Below are 17,573 nucleotides of genomic sequence, written 5' to 3'. Positions count from 1 at the left end.
TTTTTTAAATATGCATTTATATTTTTGGGCCCCAAAAAAAGGTATTGGGGGGGGAAAAATGGGTTCTAACTATGTAAAGTTTGGGAAACCCTGATTTACAGTAATGGGAAAAAGCACTTAACCATCTATAGTGTTGGTGCTGTCCATAATACAGACATGGGCTTAACACATACAAAGCTAAACCTTTACATTAGTGAGAGTCAGTGCAAAGTGTGTCAAAATAATAAATGTACTGATTTAAAAAACAAACAAAACTTATGCAAAGGAACTGCCATACATGGCCGTCTGAAAATATAATTTGGAAAGCCAGTATGTTTCCCTTTACATTTAAATAAATGGCTTACTCCTTGAAAGTTCAACACTGAAACTACATGAGTAGAGAAAAAAAATATCTTCAAGAGAAGCATCAATGGAATATCTGCACGTCTCAAAAGAATTTAGAACTCAGAGAATGTGCACTAGAATTAAAAATTCTATACAGATTTTCAGCGCATCCCTAGTAGACATGCTAAATCAAGCCTTGGAAGCTTGATTTTCACAGCGTTGATGCTGCTGTAAGTCTAGATATACCCCCAGGGTGTGAATTTAAAATCAGCATAACTAAACGGATATGAATGCCTTTGGTAGCACTCTTTTATAAGCCAGAGTAAGGCCAGGACCTCATTACCTCTTATGTCGGTAAAACTTTTGTCGCTTGGTTGTGTGAAAAAACACCTCCGGAGTGACACAAGTTTCACAGGCGTAAGTGGTAGTATATGAAATGCTATGTTGGTGGAAGAGGTTTTGCCACTGATACAGCTACTGCTGCCCATGAAGTGGTTATATTGCATCTGTGGGAGAGCTCTCTCCCCTCAGTGTAGAGCAGCTACACAAGCAACCTTACAGCATTGCAGCTGCATCCATACAGTGATTCTACTATAAACTCAAGGTAGCTGTGGCCTAAGGCTGGTTTTCTTCGGCTTTGCTGAAGTTGGTTGGGAATACATTTAAGTTAAACCATGTAAGTTACTCTTACCCAGTTTTTGTACTGCTCTAAATATTTTACATAGGAATGAGGATTTTTTTTTTAAACCAGAATAATTATACCAGCTCGTCTAGCATGTAAGCAGTTCTACTGGTTTAGCTTTATTCCTGTTCCTGCCTGTGAACAGCTGTATTGATGCACTCCAGGAGTTGAGAGAGGTTGTACTGTTTTAACCGTACAAGTGTAGTTAACAATACAATTTATATGTTCACAAGCTTTTGTTCTTAAAAGATAGTCCACACAGAGGTTTGTACTGGTGTACTTAAACCAATTTAATTAAAATGATCCAGATTTATGTACAGATGAGCCTTAAGCTTATGTCTACTCTACAGCCTGGATTGAATCTGCCAGTTCCACCAGAGGTCACTGTGCAGTTGACCCCCCCCCCCGCTCTACCCTCGACAAGAAGAGTAAGGGGAGTCAAAGGGACAGTTTCTCCCATTGACTCTTCCCACCACCACCTTTCTCCTCTGTGTAGATGATGAGGTAATGCAACCTAAAGTACATCATCTGCTATGTTTCTCATGTAGGTGCGGTTGCATAGTTTAGGTTGATTCACTGCAGTAGGGTAGATGTAGCTTAAAAGTAGTGATGAATTCTCTATTAGTTGAATCTTTTTAAATCAAGATTGGATTATTTTTTTAAAGAGATGGTACAGTTCAAACAGGAATTATTTCAAGGAGGTTTGACCTCTCCTATAACAGGCTGTAAAACTAGAACCGATGATCAGTGATTCCTTCTGGCTTTAGAATCTGTCTATGGATTCTATACCCAGGGTGGGCAAAATGCAGCCCACAGGCCAGATCCCGCCTGCCACCATTCCATGGCCCAGTGAGTAGTCTCACTACTTAACACCCCCACCCCGCTTGCCTCTTGGAGCAGCTGGCTGCTGGGGCCATGTGCTCTCTCTGTGCTACAGGCCCTGGAGAGGGTGTGGGTGAGATGGGGGGAGGGGGTTGTATGCTTCCCCTGGTCCCACACAATTTCACAGCTCCTATTGGCCAGAAACCAGGCATACTTGGGGTGCAGGCAGTATGTGCACATACTCACACACCTGCCTCTTATCGTAAAACAATTGGATGTGCCTGGATCCAACTGTTTCTCATCAGAGGGAGAGCTCTGATAGCAGGCACAGTTATGCTCCAGAATGACTACGGGGGAGAGCAAGCACACAATCCCTGGGGAGCCCCCTCACACCTCCCCGTCTTCGTGCCCTGAAGGATGCAAGCAACACAGGGTAAATCTTCTAGTAGGGTCTTAAAAAAACTTGGAAGATATTTAGTTCTGCTGCTGCAGTTCGTGTTGTGATTCTGAAGATACATAATCCCATCACGGGTGACAGTAACAAGAGGCCGTATTCCCTAGTCTCTTAATATTTACTGAGCACCCTTCTCACATATGGCATTTGTACATCGTTCTGAAATATTGAATAGGCTTGTCTGGAGGTGAAGGAAGTTGTTTTTGTCAGTTTACCAATACTATTTATTTGTGTCCAGAAGGGGATTTTTTTTTTTTTTTTGCTTTCCTGTATTTTACAGGAAGACAAAACAAAGCCTCGCTTACTTTTATTACTTTTACAATGAAAGCTTACCCTTTTGACCATTCAGAAGCTAACAAAAGCTTATTTTTAAAAAAAAAAAAACTGTCTTGGCTGAGGTCGCTCAGCATGGTAAGGCACTCGTTGTGCTTCCCATGCTTTATTCTGAACTCTGTTGCTGTATTGGAAATCTTTACCAGGATGAATTCTGGATTTGATTAACCTTGAAAGACCTGTAATTGATGCATATGTGGCTCTACCATTGGTACTGTTGATCCTAGACTGTTTAGATGCATTTGAGCATTGCTGTATTTATGCAGTCTGGCACAGTTGCTTTATTGTGAAGTGCACTTTGGTCCCATCCACAGTACAAAAAGCTACTCTGTTGGAGGACCTAGGTACAGATTAGCTTGAATTTGTGGTTTAGGCCCCAGTCTAAATTCAGGTTGCACAGTGGCTTAATTATTGGTGTGATTTTTTTTTTTTAAATCACTTCAGTTTAAATTTGTTTCAAAAGGCTCTGTAGACTCTCCTAAGTGTATTTAAACCTGGGGGGCAGGGATTAATTTGTATTAGTAAATGTATAGTTGTAAGCTGAACAGATCTAACCAGTTTTAGATCAATGTGAGTGTTCACATAAAGATGTTACCTAATGCCACTGAATCAGTTCTCAATTGGATTTTAAACTGCTGTGGCATGTCTGTGTACCCATCCTTAAACAGGCTGACCTGCTTCGTCAGTAGGTATACCCCAAGATGTCTGCTTCCTATAGCATAAGTAGAATAAACTAAATCTGTGGTAAAAGATGATGAAAAATTAAGGGAAGACCAGAAAAGAATGATGTTCCATAATGGCTTGTTAAGAATAAAAACTTTTTAGGTGACAGAGAGGTAGCTGTATTAGTCTGTATTCTAACAAAACAAAACAGCGGTAACATTGCACTTTAAAGACTAACAAAATGATTTATTTGGTGATGAGCTTTCATCAGACAGACCAACTTCATCAGATCAATAGCATTTCTAGTACAGACTGACATGTCTTAGTACAGAGGTCCAAAAAAAATTGCTATAAAAACTGACAAATCTAGTATATAGGACTGAAGGAGGAGGTGAAGCGGGGGAGGGGGTGTTCAGTGTCTTGCCTGAGATAATGATGAGCATCGAACAAAGGGAAGCAGTCCTTGTAATGCACAAGGTAATTGTTAAAACAAAAAAGCAGTAAAGTAGTACTTTAAAGACTAACAAAATAATTTATTAGGTGAGCTTTCCTGGGACAGACCGACTTCTTCAGACCATAGCCATACCAGAACAGATTCAATATTTAAGGCATACAGAACCAAAAATAGTAATCAAGGGTGACAAATTAGAAAAAAATTATCAAGGTGAGCAAATCAGAAAGCAGAGGGGCGGGGGAGAGAGTCAATAATTAGATTAACCCAAGTATGCAAAAGAGCCCCTAATTGTCTTTGTGCATACCAAGTGTTAATGTGTCTAATATGAACTCCAATTCACAAATCTCCCTATGCAATTTGTTTTTAAAGTCTCTTTGTAAGACGCACATTCTCAGCTCTTTAACAGAATGGCCCACTCCATTGAGCTGCTCACCGACCAGTTTGTGTATTGAGGTTCCTGACCTCTGCTCTGTGTCCATTCATTCTTTGGTGAAGAGATTGCTTGGTTTGACCAATATATATATAGTGGAGGGGCATTGCTGCCACATACTGGCATATGCAATATTGGTCGAAGTACATTAGAAGGAGCGCTTGACCTTGTAACTAATGTGGTTAAGTCCAGTGGTGGTATCCCTAGAATAAATATGTGGATGAAGTTGGCAACTGGGTTTGATGCAAGGAAAAGTTCCAGGATTAGTATTGCTGTGGTGTAGCCTGTGATTGCTAGTGACAAGTCTTTTTGGGTTAGGAGGTTGTCTATAGGAGAGGACAGGCCTCTCACCTAAGGCTTTCTGGAGTATAGCATCATGATCTAGAATAGGTTGTAGGTTTTTAATGATACGCTCTAGAAGCTTGAGCCTGAGGGCTATAGGTAATGACAAGTGGTGTTCTGTTATTGATCTTCTTGGGCCTATCTAGAGCTATCTGGTTTCTGGGTATTCATCTGGCCTTGTCGATTTGTGTGACAATTTTCCTGGTGGGAAATTAAGATTTATGAATGCTTGGTAGAGGTCTAGAAGTTTTCGGTCTCTGTCAGTAGGATCAGAGCAGATGTGATTGTATCTAAAGGCTTAACTAAAAATGATGGATTGTATGGTGTGTGCTGGATGGAAGCTGGAGGTATGTAGGTAAGTGTAGCAGTCAGTAGATTTTCAGTAGAGTGGTGTCAATGTGTCCATCAGTGATTTGTACTGTAGTGTCCAGGAAATGTGTATCTCATGTGGAATAGTCAAGGCTGAGATTGATGGTAGGGTGCAGGTTGTTAAAATCTCCATGGAATTCTTCCAGAGTCTCTCTACTGTGGGTCCAAATGATAGATGTCATTGATGTAACGCAAGTAAAGGAGGGGTAACGGTACAAGAACTAAGAAATCGTTGTTCTAAGTCATCCATAAAAATGTTAGCATACCATGGGGCCATGTGAGTGCCCACAGCAGTGCTGCTAATATGGAGGTATAAGTTCTCTCCAAATTGGAAATAATTGTGGGTGAGAACAAAGTCACATAGGTCAGCCACCAGATTTGTTGTTATAAGATCAGGGATGGTATTTCTGATAGCTTGTAGTCCACCTTCACGTGGCATATTGGTGTACAGAGCCTCTACATCCATGGTGGCAAGGATGGTATTGTCAGGAACGCTGCCAAAGTTTTGTGATTTCCTCAGGAAGTCAGTGGTATCTCAGAGATAGTTAGGAGTGCTGGTGGTGTTAGGGTTTGAGGAGGGAGGCTACGTAGCTGATAGTCTGGTAGAAAGGGTGCCAGTGCTGAAATTATAGGGTGCCCTGAGTTTCCAGGTTTGTGGATTTTAGGTAGTAAATAGAATAATCCAGGCTGAGGCTCAGATGGTGGGTTTGAGTGAATTTGGTCTCGTTCCTTAAGTAGATGGTGTAATTTCTTTTGGAATTCTAAAGTGGGATCTGAGGAAAGAGGTGTGTAAAATGTGGTGTTAGAGCATTGTCTTGCTGCCTCCTGTTCACAGGCTGACTTATTCATGATGATGACAGCACCCCCTCTGTCAGCTGGCTTGATTATAATGTCCGAGTTATTTTTGAGACTCCGGACAGCATAGTGTTCAGCAGAGTGGGATTTGTTTCATTTGGTGGTGTTTGCGTATAATTTCAGTCTGCGCATGGTTGCAGAAGCATTGTATGTAGAAATCTAGACTGTCACTATGACCGTTGGGGGAGTCCACATAGAATTCTTCTTCTTTTGGTGTTGGTAGGGGATCGAGCTATTGTGAATGTGTCAGTGCCAGGGTAGATTATAAGAGGCAAGGGGAGGCAATGCCTCTGCTGGGTCCTAGTGCCCACCCTTTCCTCTTCTTCATATCTGTATTCTGACTATTCCTCGATGCTCTTACAGCAGTCCGTTGCAGCTTGCAGACTGGTGACTTTTCCCCAAAGTGGATCTGTTAACTTATAAGTGAAAAGCTTTCCAGCATGCTAGACCTATTTGCATAACCTTGAACCTGTGAAAGAGCCATTAAATGGTAATGAAACCAAGATACACTTCCTGGACACTACAGTAAAAATCATTAACGGCTTGACCAGTACCACTCTCTACCTGAAACCCACTGATGGCTGCACTTACGTACATGCTTCTAGCTTCCATCCTGCACATGTGACACTATCCATTGTTTACAGTCAAGCCCCGAGATACAATCACATCTGCTCTGATCCTATTGACAGACTGAAAACTACAAGATCTCTGCCAAACACTCATAAACCTGAATTACCCACCGAGAGAATTAAAAAAACAAATCAACAGGGCCAGACAAATACCCAGAAATCAGCTACTCCAAGATAGGCCCAAAAAAACTAACAACAGAACACCACTGGTCATTACCTACAGCCCCCAACTCAAACCACTGCAACACATCATTAAAGACTTACAACCTATCCTAAATCATAATGCCGCACTCCAGAAGGCCCTAGTTGACAGGCCTATTCTTTCCTATAGACAGCCTCCCAAACTTATGAGGATTCTCACTAGCAGCCACAAGCCTATACCACAATAATACTAATCCTAGAAACTTTCCTTGCAACAAGCCCCGTTGCCAGCTTTGTCCACATATCTATTCTGGTGATACCATTACTGGACCTAACCATGTTAATTACAGAATCATGGGCACATTCTCCTGTTCCTCAAGTAACATCATATATGCCATCATGTACCAACAATGCCCACACACCACAGCTGTGTCTACACTAGGCAAAAACTTCAAAATGGCCATGCAAATAGCCATTTTGAAGTTTACTAATGAAGTGCTGAAATAAATATTCAGCGCCTCATTAGCATGCAGGCGGCCGCGGCACTTCGAAATTGACATGGCTTGTCCAGAGGGGGCTTCTTTTCGAAAGGACCCTGGCTACTTCGAAGTCCCCTTATTCCTATGAACAGATGGGAATAAGGGGACTTCGAAGTAGCCGGGGTCCTTTCGAAAAGGAGCCCCGTCTGGACGAGCTGCGTGGTGACGAGCCGCGTCAATTTCGAAGTGCCGTGGCCGCCCGCATGCTAATGAGGCGCTGAATATGTATTCAGCGCTTCGTTAGTAAACTTTGAAACGGCCATTTGCATGGCCATTTCGAAGTTTTTGCCTAGTGTAGACATAGCCCATGTGTATAGGACAGACTTCAAACACTTTTTGACAAAGAATGAATGGACATAAAACAGAAATCAAAAATCTCCAAATACACAAACCTGTCAGCCAGCACTTTAATGAAATGGGCCATTCTGTTAAAGACTTGAAAGTTTGTGTTCTACTGAAAAGGGACTTTAACAACCATCCACAGAGGGAATGCTCAGAACTAACATTCATATTCAAATTTGACACATTAACATGCGGTTCGAACAGGGACAGCCATTACCTGAACAACTATAAGGGCTCTTTTACATACTTTGAAGTTTTATCTAACTCTTAACCTTCCCACCCCCCCCCATGTCCCTCTGCTCTTCTGATTTGTCAACCTTGATAAGTTTTTGGACCTCTCCTTTATATATTGAGTCTCTTCTGGTGAGGCTATGATCTTGGTCTGTCCCATGAGAGCTCATCACCTAATAATTATTTTGTTAGTCTTTAAAGTGCTACATGACTTTTTTTTTTGTTTAACAGGCGTGTGCCAACCCTATTTACTGACTAAAAGTTGTGCATTACCATGTCTACAGGGCCTTAGTTTAAAATTTGCTTTAAATATTTCATTAGTTTGTGGCTGAATATTATAAAATCACGTCTGAAAATCCTTGCCTAGATATTTAGTTGCACAATCAGAGTGTTCAGCTTTGCCCTTAAATGCTTGGATTTTCAGACATACATTTTAAAAAAATTAAGACCACCTTATCTAAAACACAATTTCAGTTTTAATTAGTACAGTACAAAAATGTGTTTCCAATGTCTTCCTGTCCTTTCTGTTCATCCCTACTCTCCATTCACCCACTGCTGAAGAGAGCCCTTGGAGGAACAACTTTCCTTTTCTTCTAGATAGCTGGACAAATGGGTTTCCCTTTTACTTCTGACCGTCTGATGAACTAGTTTTAAGAGAATCCACTAACAAAATCAGTACCTTAATAAGATATGAAATTCCTTGATATGCTTAAAATCTTTGGAAACATATTTCAACATAAACATGTCTGATTATGAAAATCACATGAAATAAATCAGTGTTCCCTTTTTCTAAAAGCAATGAACTTTGAGTGCACTAAACAGCTCTAACTGATTAAAATGTCTTTGTTTCAGTGAGTTTAAATATGGGGTTATCTGGAATGATCTTGGAGGGGAGGGATAGCTCATTTGAGCATTGGCCTGCTAAACCTAGGGTTGTGAGTTCAGTCCTTGAGGGGGCCATGTAGGGATCTGGGGCAAATAGATTTAAAAAAAATAGTCAGGGATGGTGACAGGTTCTGCCATTAGGGCAGGGGCTGGACTCAATGGCCTCCCAAGATAGAGTGACCATATCTCCCTGTCCCAAATATGGGACTGTCCTGCTAAAAATGAGACAGATGGTCACCTTCTTTCAAGGTCCCTTCCAGGTCAATATGAGAGGCTTATTTTATGAATGCATAAGAGTATATTTAAAATGTAAAACGAGCTTAGAAATACTGATGAAGAAAATGTAAGACAGAGAAGGGCTGCATCTTGTATTCAGAGAGTGTGAGTGTGAGCGTTCGTTCAAAAGTCATTTGCTACACTTGGGTCCGGGGATTTACTGAATGAGCTGAGAGAAGAGGGAGATGGGGGCCTGGGCAGAGCTGGGGAGGAGTATGAGTGGTGACCAGACAGGCTGGAGAGTTTGCCTCCCCAAGCATCAGTCTCACCCATCGTCACCCATGGTAGCTCAGTCTAAAAAGCTTCCAACTGTTCCATTTAATCTGTGTGTGGGTAAACATTGTGACTGCTCAGTAATTCCTCTTCTAATGTTTTGTGTGTGATTTGAAAAATGGGCTTTTTATTGCTAAGAGGTAGTATAACTTTCTCAATCAATGTAGGAGACTGATACTGATCTCTGCCTGCAGTGTTGTCCCAGGGTATTTGAGATATAAGGTGCATGAAATAGTATCTTTTATAGGACGAGTTTCAGTTGGTGAGAGAGACGTTCAAATTTACGCAGTGCTGGAAACTCTCACTGAGGAATTATAGTGAGAAACTTGGTGGTGAAGGTTAATCTCTGTTGTGACTGTTTTGGTTACTTCAATGCTGGCACACTTTAAATGGAAGTGGTGGTATCCCATCTCACTCAAGGCAAATATGGGTCCTGAAAATACAATAAGCTAGTAATTGGGGTTTAGCCAAATCTGGAGACAATAAAATAATTCCAAAAAGCTATTTTTGTGCAGCTTCTCTGGCCTGTTTACAATGTTAGTCATATCAGTCTAACAGAAAAACATTAATAGTTGGGGCAAGTGTGATTGGGTAGTTTATTTTCAAAAGTTGGGCCTTGTAAAACATCTTTTAAAAATCTATGATGAAAATAATTTACTTTTTTGAGTTTTAGAAACAAAAGTAAGATACTTATATTGAAGTAATTTCATTGTTTTGGTTGTGGTCAGTACTTCAGCTTTGTGCTAGTAGCTGTCCAGAAAGTGAAACTGACTGCTGATTTTTTTATTATACAGGATGGATGCAGTGCAGAGAGTAAAACTGCCTGAAAAGTACATTTGAAATGAAAAGACAGTCTCTTTTTCCATCCCAGTTTTAAATAGAATCTTAAAGGTATGCTGACCCAATCCTATGTGGATTTCTTAGGATGTGTCATTTATGTTGTTAGTCTTTAAAGTGCTACAGGACCGCTTTTTTGTTTGGTGAAGGTACAGGCTAACATGGCTACCTCTCTGTGACTAATGATGTATGCGTTAGGTAAACTGGATTTTGAAGGTGGGAAAGAAAAACGAAATGTTCCCTGTGAAGCATCTCTGAGTCTTTGGGTAAGCTTCCAGGGAACACAGAGGACTTGGCATCCAGTGGTGCATGCTGCAAGCATTTTAAATGTGGTGTCTTAAAACTAGACCTAACACTTTTACTTTGGAGTTTGTTGTTTTTAGAAGAAGTAGGGAACCCTACTCATGGGTTACATTCTTCAGTTGAACTAATCCTTATAATAAGATTTAGACAATATATGTAGAAGAGATGGTGGTAGGTAGTTCCTGTGTGTTTTAAGACAATGGCTGGGAATCAAAAGATTTTAGATCTGCCACAAGCTTCCCATGTGATTTTTTTTATCAGCCACAATCTCTATGTTTTGGTTGTTTATCTGTTAAATGATGGGTGGAAAAGAGGGAGGTGGGGTAGTTTTCTGTTTCACAGGAAATGTTGAGAATGATTAAATTAACACTTGAGGCAATCAGATAATTTTGCAGTTAAAGAAAGATCAATGACTGGAAATTGAAACTAGTCAAATGCAAACACAGAGTGTACATTTCTAATTCTAAGGTAAGTAACTGTTGAAACAGTTTACTGGGTGATAGGGTAGGTTCTCTATATCTTGACATCTTTAAGAAAGATATCCAGTCTACTTAGAGAGGCACTGGAGTTCAGCTACAGATCATTGCTCTTGATGTAAGAATTACTGTGTGAAATTCTGTGGCCTGTGCTAATGCTAAACAGGATGTCATACTAGGTGAGCACAGTGCCCCCTTCTGACTTTAATCTCTGTGAGAGTGATTTTAAGGCCAGAATATGTAACTGTGCTCCCATTTTTTTGAGAGGCTGGTTTTAAATATATTGGGCAATGAAGTGTTGAGTAGAGAGCCACTCTTAACCGAAATGGAGTTTTGAGACCTTCCTATATTGTAGTTTGTCTTGGATTATGAGATACTGACCTCTGCTCTGCATAGTGCAGATCCAGCTGGTCCTAGTTGTAGCCATAAGCAATGGTGGAAAACACAAGCAGTTATGTTTCATATAAAACATAAAATCCAAACACTAATGAGGGTGTGTGGGTTTTTTTTTTTTAAATTTGAACCCTGGCTATTAATCATCTTAAAGTTCATTAGTATCTTCAGAACTGAAGTTTTCCGTCTGTTTTATCTGAGAGATTCATACTCATTTGCATGAGGGAGTTTTTAAAGCAACTGTAAATGCTATGGGTGAATAGGTGTAGGCTGTATTTGCTTCCCCCGCCCCCCACATAGCAAAGCACTGACCTTTGGAATGTAACTTTTTAACAAATTGCTGAAACCATCCAGAAGAAATATGAAATTTATCTTTGGTTCCAAAAATTCACAAGCTCTCATCTAAAATCTGTGTAAACATGGAATATAGCATTTGTCCGAGATTACGTGGTATGTTAAGGATATGTGAGAGACACGGAGCTATAATGTAGAGAGGTCTCTGTACCTGGTTACCACAACTATAAGGGTCCTCACATACGACCAGCAAAATTACACAAGGGATGATAAATATTGTGACTTTTTTGTTAATCCATGTGTGATTCGCAAACACAAAATTACATTATGATAACAAAGTCAGGAAATTCAAAATTAATGCCTGCTTTGCTTACTTTAAGTATTTGAGATCTTTATACCATTTTGATGTTTTGCTGGTTTTTTTTGTTTTCTTCCATAGGCCTAGAAATTTGACCCTTGTTCAGGTAAATGAGTTAGTCTGTCTCGGTAGAGTACTAGAAATATCTTACGTTACTCAATGTTACTCAAACAATTTTTTTCTCCTTCTCTGATTTGTATACCAAGTTTCTGTGAAGAATGAATTTTAAAAACTGTTTCCTGAAAGTAGAGATTTGAAAACAGACCCTTAGCTACAGTTCTGCTTAATTGCTCCAGGATATTTGCTTTGCCCAAATGTCAGTGGATCCCACTTTGATTTCTACTGAGGGGAATTTAGCAAATCTGTACAGCAAGGTCCCCACTTTCGCAAACTATATGTTTGCGAATTCAATTATTCATGAGCGGCTGGTTCACCAGGAATCTGGGGTAGGGAGCGCTGGCAGCCGTCATATCCTGGGGCCCCAGAGTGAGGAGCACTGACAGCCACTGCCTGGCTGGAGTTCTGGGGCGGGGCGTGCTGGCAGCTGCCACTTTGCCATATTCACAAAATTAAACATTTGCGAGGGTTCTCAACACTGAACCCTCGCAAATATAGCGACCCTACTTTATTTTTAGGCCTAAAGAGGCGTGCACACCTTGCAAATGATTCTTCAGATCTTTGGAACTGCTTAAATTACATAAGTTGTGTATCTGAACTTAATTTTTTAGGATATAAAGGAAGAGATTTAGACATTGGAAGGATGTTTTTTGGTACGTGTTTTTCAGAGGCCATTCGCTGTGTAGAATAGTGAGCGTATGGGTGGCAAGAGATCTTGCATGGAAAATTGCAAAGGCTGATTTATATTTCCACCAAGTGAAGTACATCATAATAGCCTTCATAAGGTGGACTTAAAGGGGCTTGTGCCTGCAAAATTAGGGTTTTTGCAAATCAAGCTGCGCAATCTTTTTGTAATGTGTATGGGGAGGGGAGGGGGCAGGTGCGTGCTGAAATAGTTTCTGCTTAGTACGAAGTTTGCTTATTAAACTATTCTAGTCCAAAGGAAGGATAACTCTTTAACCTGAAAAGTAGTGTTTTGTCCAGACTGCATCTACTAATGAAAAACAGTTTTGGTGGGTTTTTTTTTTTTCCTTGTGAGTTACAAACATGCTTTGAAGAGGAATGTCCAGATGAGAGGTCAAGGATGTAGTGCTTTGAGTACAGATCACTAGATAAGAGAACCTTTCTACACATTCTCTAGGGAAACTGATTTATTTTGCTTTTTACTGTTAGAAATAAAAGTTGTGACTAAAGGAATGGTTTTTCTTAATTTAGTCAGATTTTGTGTTATTTTAATTAGTAAAGCCACTTCTCTTTGCCTCTCACTGTGTTTCTTGTTTTGGATAGGCAAGGGTAGCTGGGTTAGTCTGTAGCTTCACAAATAACCAGCAGTGCTGTAGCAGCACCTTAAAGAGTAACAAATTTATTAGGTTATGAGCTTTGGTGGGTAACACCAACAGTCTGAAGACACCTAATGGTTACTCCCTAAAGTACTACAGGACTGCTTGTTGTTGTTTTTGGATAATATCTTATTTGGTATCAGAGGGGTTGCTGTGTTGGTCTGTATCCACAAAAACAAGGCAAAATCCTGTGGCACCTTGTAGACTAACAGAGTTTTTGGACCATAAGCTTTTGTGGTGAATTTGATGAAGTGGGTCTTTGCCCACGAAAGCTTATGCATCACAAAAATCTGTCTACAAGGTGCCACAGGATTTCTCATTGTTTTTATCTCATTTAGGTTTAGTTAAGAACATAAGAACATAAGAATGGCCATACTGGGTCAGACCAAAGGTCCATCAAGCCCAGCATCCCATCTGCCGACGGTGGCCAATGCCAGGTGCCCCAGAGAAGGAGAACAGAAGACAAGTGATTTATCTCCTGCCATCCATCTCCTGCCCTTGTTATGAAGGCTAGGGCACCATACTTTATCCCTGGCTAATAGCCATTTATGGACCTGACCTGCAAAAATTTATCAAGCTCTTTTTTAAACCCTAATAGAGTCCTGGCCTTCACAGCCTCCTCGGGCAAGGAGTTCCACAGGTTGACTGTGCGCTGTGTGAAGAAAAATTTCCTTTTATTAGTTTTGAACCTACTACCCATCAATTTCATTTGGTGTCCCCTAGTTCTTGTATTATGGGAAAAGGTAAATAATTTTTCTATATTCACTTTCTCCACACCATTCATGATTTTATATACCTCTATCATATCGCCCCTCAATCGCCTCTTTTCCAAACTGAAAAGTCCCAGTCTCTCTAGCCTCTCCCCATATGGGACCCTTTCCAAGCCCCTAATCATCTTAGTCGCCCTTTTCTGAACCTTTTCTAATGCCAATATATCTTTTTTGAGGTGAGGAGACCACATCTGCACGCAGTACTCGAGATGTGGGCGTACCATAGTTTTATATAGGGGAAGTATGATATCTTTTGTCTTATTATCGATCCCTTTTTTAATAATTCCTAACATCCTATTTGCCTTACTAACTGCCGCTGCACACTGCGTGGATGTCTTCAGAGAACTATCCACTATAACTCCAAGATCCCTTTCCTGATCTGTCGTAGCTAAATTTGACCCCATCATGTAGTACGTGTAATTTGGGTTATTTTTTCCAACATGCATTACCTTACACTTACCCACATTAAATTTCATTTGCCATTTTGCTGCCCACTCACTCAGTTTGCTGAGATCTTTTTGTAGTTCTTCACAATCCCTTTTGCTTTTGACTGTCCTGAACAACTTGGTGTCATCTGCAAACTTTGCCACCTCACTGCTTACCTCATTTTCTAGATCATTGATGAACAAGTTGAACAGGATCGGTCCCAGGACTGACCCCTGGGGAACACCACTAGTTACCCCCCTCCATTGTGAAAATTTACCATTTATTCCAACCCTTTGTTTTCTGTCTTTTAACCAATTCCCGATCCATGAAAGGACCTTTCCTCCTATCCCATGACCACCTAATTTACATAAAAGCCTTTGGTGTGGGACCGTGTCAAAGGCTTTCTGGAAATCTAGGTATATTATGTCCACTGGGTGCCCCTTGTCCGCATGTTTATTAACCCCTTCAAAGAATTCTAATAGATTAGACAGACACGACTTCCCTCTGCAGAAACCATGCTGACTTTTGCCCAACAATTCGTGCTCTTCTATGTGCCTTGCAATTTTACTCTTTACTAGTGTTTCTACTAATTTACCTGGTACTGATGTTAAACTTATCGGTCTATAATTGCCAGGATCTCCTCTAGAGCCTTTTTTAAATATTGGTGTTATATTGGCCGTCTTCCAGTCATTTGGTACCAAAGTGGATTTAAAGGATAGGTTACAAACCACTGTTAATAACTCCGCAATTTCACATTTGAGTTCTTTCAGAACCCTTGGGTGAATGCCATCTGGTCCTGGAGACTTGTTACTATTCAGCTTATCAATTAATTCCAAAACCTCCTCTAATGTCACTTCAATCTGAGTGAGTTCCTCAGATTTGTCACCTAAAAAGGCTGGCTCAGATTTAGGAACCTCTGTAACATCTTCAGCCGTGAAGACTGAAGCAAAGAAATCATTTAATCGCTCCGCAATGGCACTGTCTTCCTTGATCGCTCCTTTTATATCTTTATCATCCAAGGGCCCCACTGCTTTTTTAGCAGGCTTCCTGCTTCTAATGTATTTAAAAAACATTTTACTATTGTTTTTTGAATTTTTGGCTAGCTGTTCCTCAAACTCTTTTTTGGCTTTTCTTACTACATTATGACAGTTAATTTGGGAGTGTTTATGTTCCTTTCTATTTTCCTCACTAGGATTTGACTTCCACTTTTTAAAAGCTGCCCTTTTCTCTCTCACTGCCTTTTTAACATGGCTGTTTAGCCATGGTGGTTCTTTGTTAGGTCTCTTACTGTGTTTTTTTATTTGGGGTATACATTTAAGTTGGGCCTCTAGTATGGTGTCTTTAAACAGTTTCCATGCAGCTTCCAGGGATTTTAGTTTAATTACTCTACCTTTTAGTTTCTGTTTAACTAGCTTCCTCATTTTAGTGTAATTCCCCTTTTTGAAATTAAATGCCAGAGTGTTTGACCGCTGCGGTGTTCTTCCCAACACAGGAATATTAAAAGTTATTATATTGTGGTCACTAAAAATTAAAAATTAAAAAGTTAAAAATTTCTGGTATCACAACCCACTGTAGCTCCTGTCACACAATTTTAGGTATATTGAAACAATTAAAGGTTATGTTCTAGGAAACAGGAATAGCAACATAATTCATATTCTCTACCCTTAAGTGAATAATAGGGCAAGCAGACACCTATAATCCTGAAACTGTTTTTTAGACGTTGAGAATAAACCATCTGCTATTGGATACTTCCCAGTTTGCTTATAGCCTAGATTACAAGACTAATTATTTTATACTTTGTAACATGAGCTGTATACATTTCATTCTTAGATTGAAGACTAAGCTTTGATCTATGTCCCAGCTGTTTCCAACTGCCTGCAAGGAATTCATGATCACATGACCCTGGATATGGATGTCGTCTTGTCAGATTTTGTTCGCTCAACGGGGGCGGAGCCAGGACTGGCCAGAGATCTACTTGAAGGTAAAGAGAAATGTAGGGGATAGGAACATTTAATTTTTCAGTAGGTATTGTATTTGTGTAAAGATAGAAAAAGGAATTGAGAGCTGTAGTCAGTGGGGGGTCATACTGCGCATACTAAGATTATCTTTGTAGCACAGTTAGTGAAATCTTGGCTTGATCTCATGTTCCATGTCAGTACAGTAAGGAACCTTCAGTGACCACTAGGGATAGAAAACATAAGACAAGAGCGCAGTGAAGTGTTGGAATATGCCTTTCATTCTTGTTTTGTGCTCCGCCACAAACAGCCATCTAAAGGGCCAACAAAAATCATTTTGCTCAGAGGTGTTTTCTAAAGCTTGAACAAATTATACTAGGGAAAGAGCCTGAATTGTCATCTCAGTGTACTATAGCATATGGTTATTTCAGACTTTTCTGAGTGATTTAGATTTTGGAGAAGTAAAGTGCACCAGCACATTTTTGATGTGACCTTTTTGCCTCTGAACTACTCATTGGCAGTCTCTTCTGCTGTTACTTTCTTCCAACCTTGATCTTTGATTAAGAATTTGTATTTAATAATCTGATTGATTGCATGGAAGATTTTTTTTCCATCTCTTAGTGGTCAGACAGCCTTTTATCCTAAAAATTTTAGCTTTCAAAAATGTACACAAACCACAGGGGGGTGTATTGTGCATTAGACCAAAGATCCCAAAGCAAACACAATCATCTGAATTGTAAAAAATTAGTTTGGAAAAGCTATTTCTGGTTGAAATTAATTCTACATTTCCTACCCATGTATGAATATTAGCACTTGCCTGGGTAGCAGTTCAGATAGCATACAGTTTTTGGTTTTGTCATAGGAGGAGTGATGTAACATAGGTCAGTGGTTCTCAACTGGGGCATGTGTATTGTTGTGGAAATGGAAAGGACTTGCAGGATATATAAACCTATCTAGGTATTTGCCTAATTTCACAACAGGCTACATAAAAAGCACTGTCAAAGTCAGTACAAACTAAAATTTCATACAATAACTTGTTTGTATAATGAAATCTAAGTCTATTTGTATTCCAGTCAGCTTGTTTTATAATTATATGATAAAAATGAGAAAGTAATCCATTTTTGTCAGTAACAGTGTGCTGTGACTTTATATATATATAGTTTTAGAAGCAAGCAGTTTTCAAGCAAGATGAAACTTGGGGTACAAATGACAATTTGTACTTCTGAATGGGACACAGTAATCTGGAAAGATTTGAGCGCC

The 17,573-nt window shown here is 39.9% G+C and overlaps 1 protein-coding gene across 2 annotated transcripts in view; it reads left to right on the top strand.

Annotated features, from left to right (window-relative positions):
* The window catches only part of OTUD7B (OTU deubiquitinase 7B), an 81,266-nt gene that overhangs the window by 21,151 nt on the left and 42,542 nt on the right, over window positions 1-17,573 (top strand). Inside the window, exon 2 of one of the 2 annotated variants that reach the window (XM_074981007.1) lies at window positions 16,189-16,339. In XM_074981007.1, coding sequence (XP_074837108.1) covers window positions 16,255-16,339 — 85 coding nt within the window. In that variant the 5' untranslated portion in view covers window positions 16,189-16,254. Of the gene's footprint in view, window positions 1-16,188; window positions 16,340-17,573 lie in introns of those variants that run through there. The other variant, XM_074981008.1, reaches the window with a different exon arrangement.

This window comes from Carettochelys insculpta, chromosome 30 (genome assembly GCF_033958435.1).
Source record: "Carettochelys insculpta isolate YL-2023 chromosome 30, ASM3395843v1, whole genome shotgun sequence".
Taxonomy (NCBI): domain Eukaryota; kingdom Metazoa; phylum Chordata; order Testudines; family Carettochelyidae; genus Carettochelys; species Carettochelys insculpta.
The sequence above is the reverse complement of the archived record's forward strand: the minus strand, read 5'-3'. Positions and strand labels throughout refer to the sequence as shown.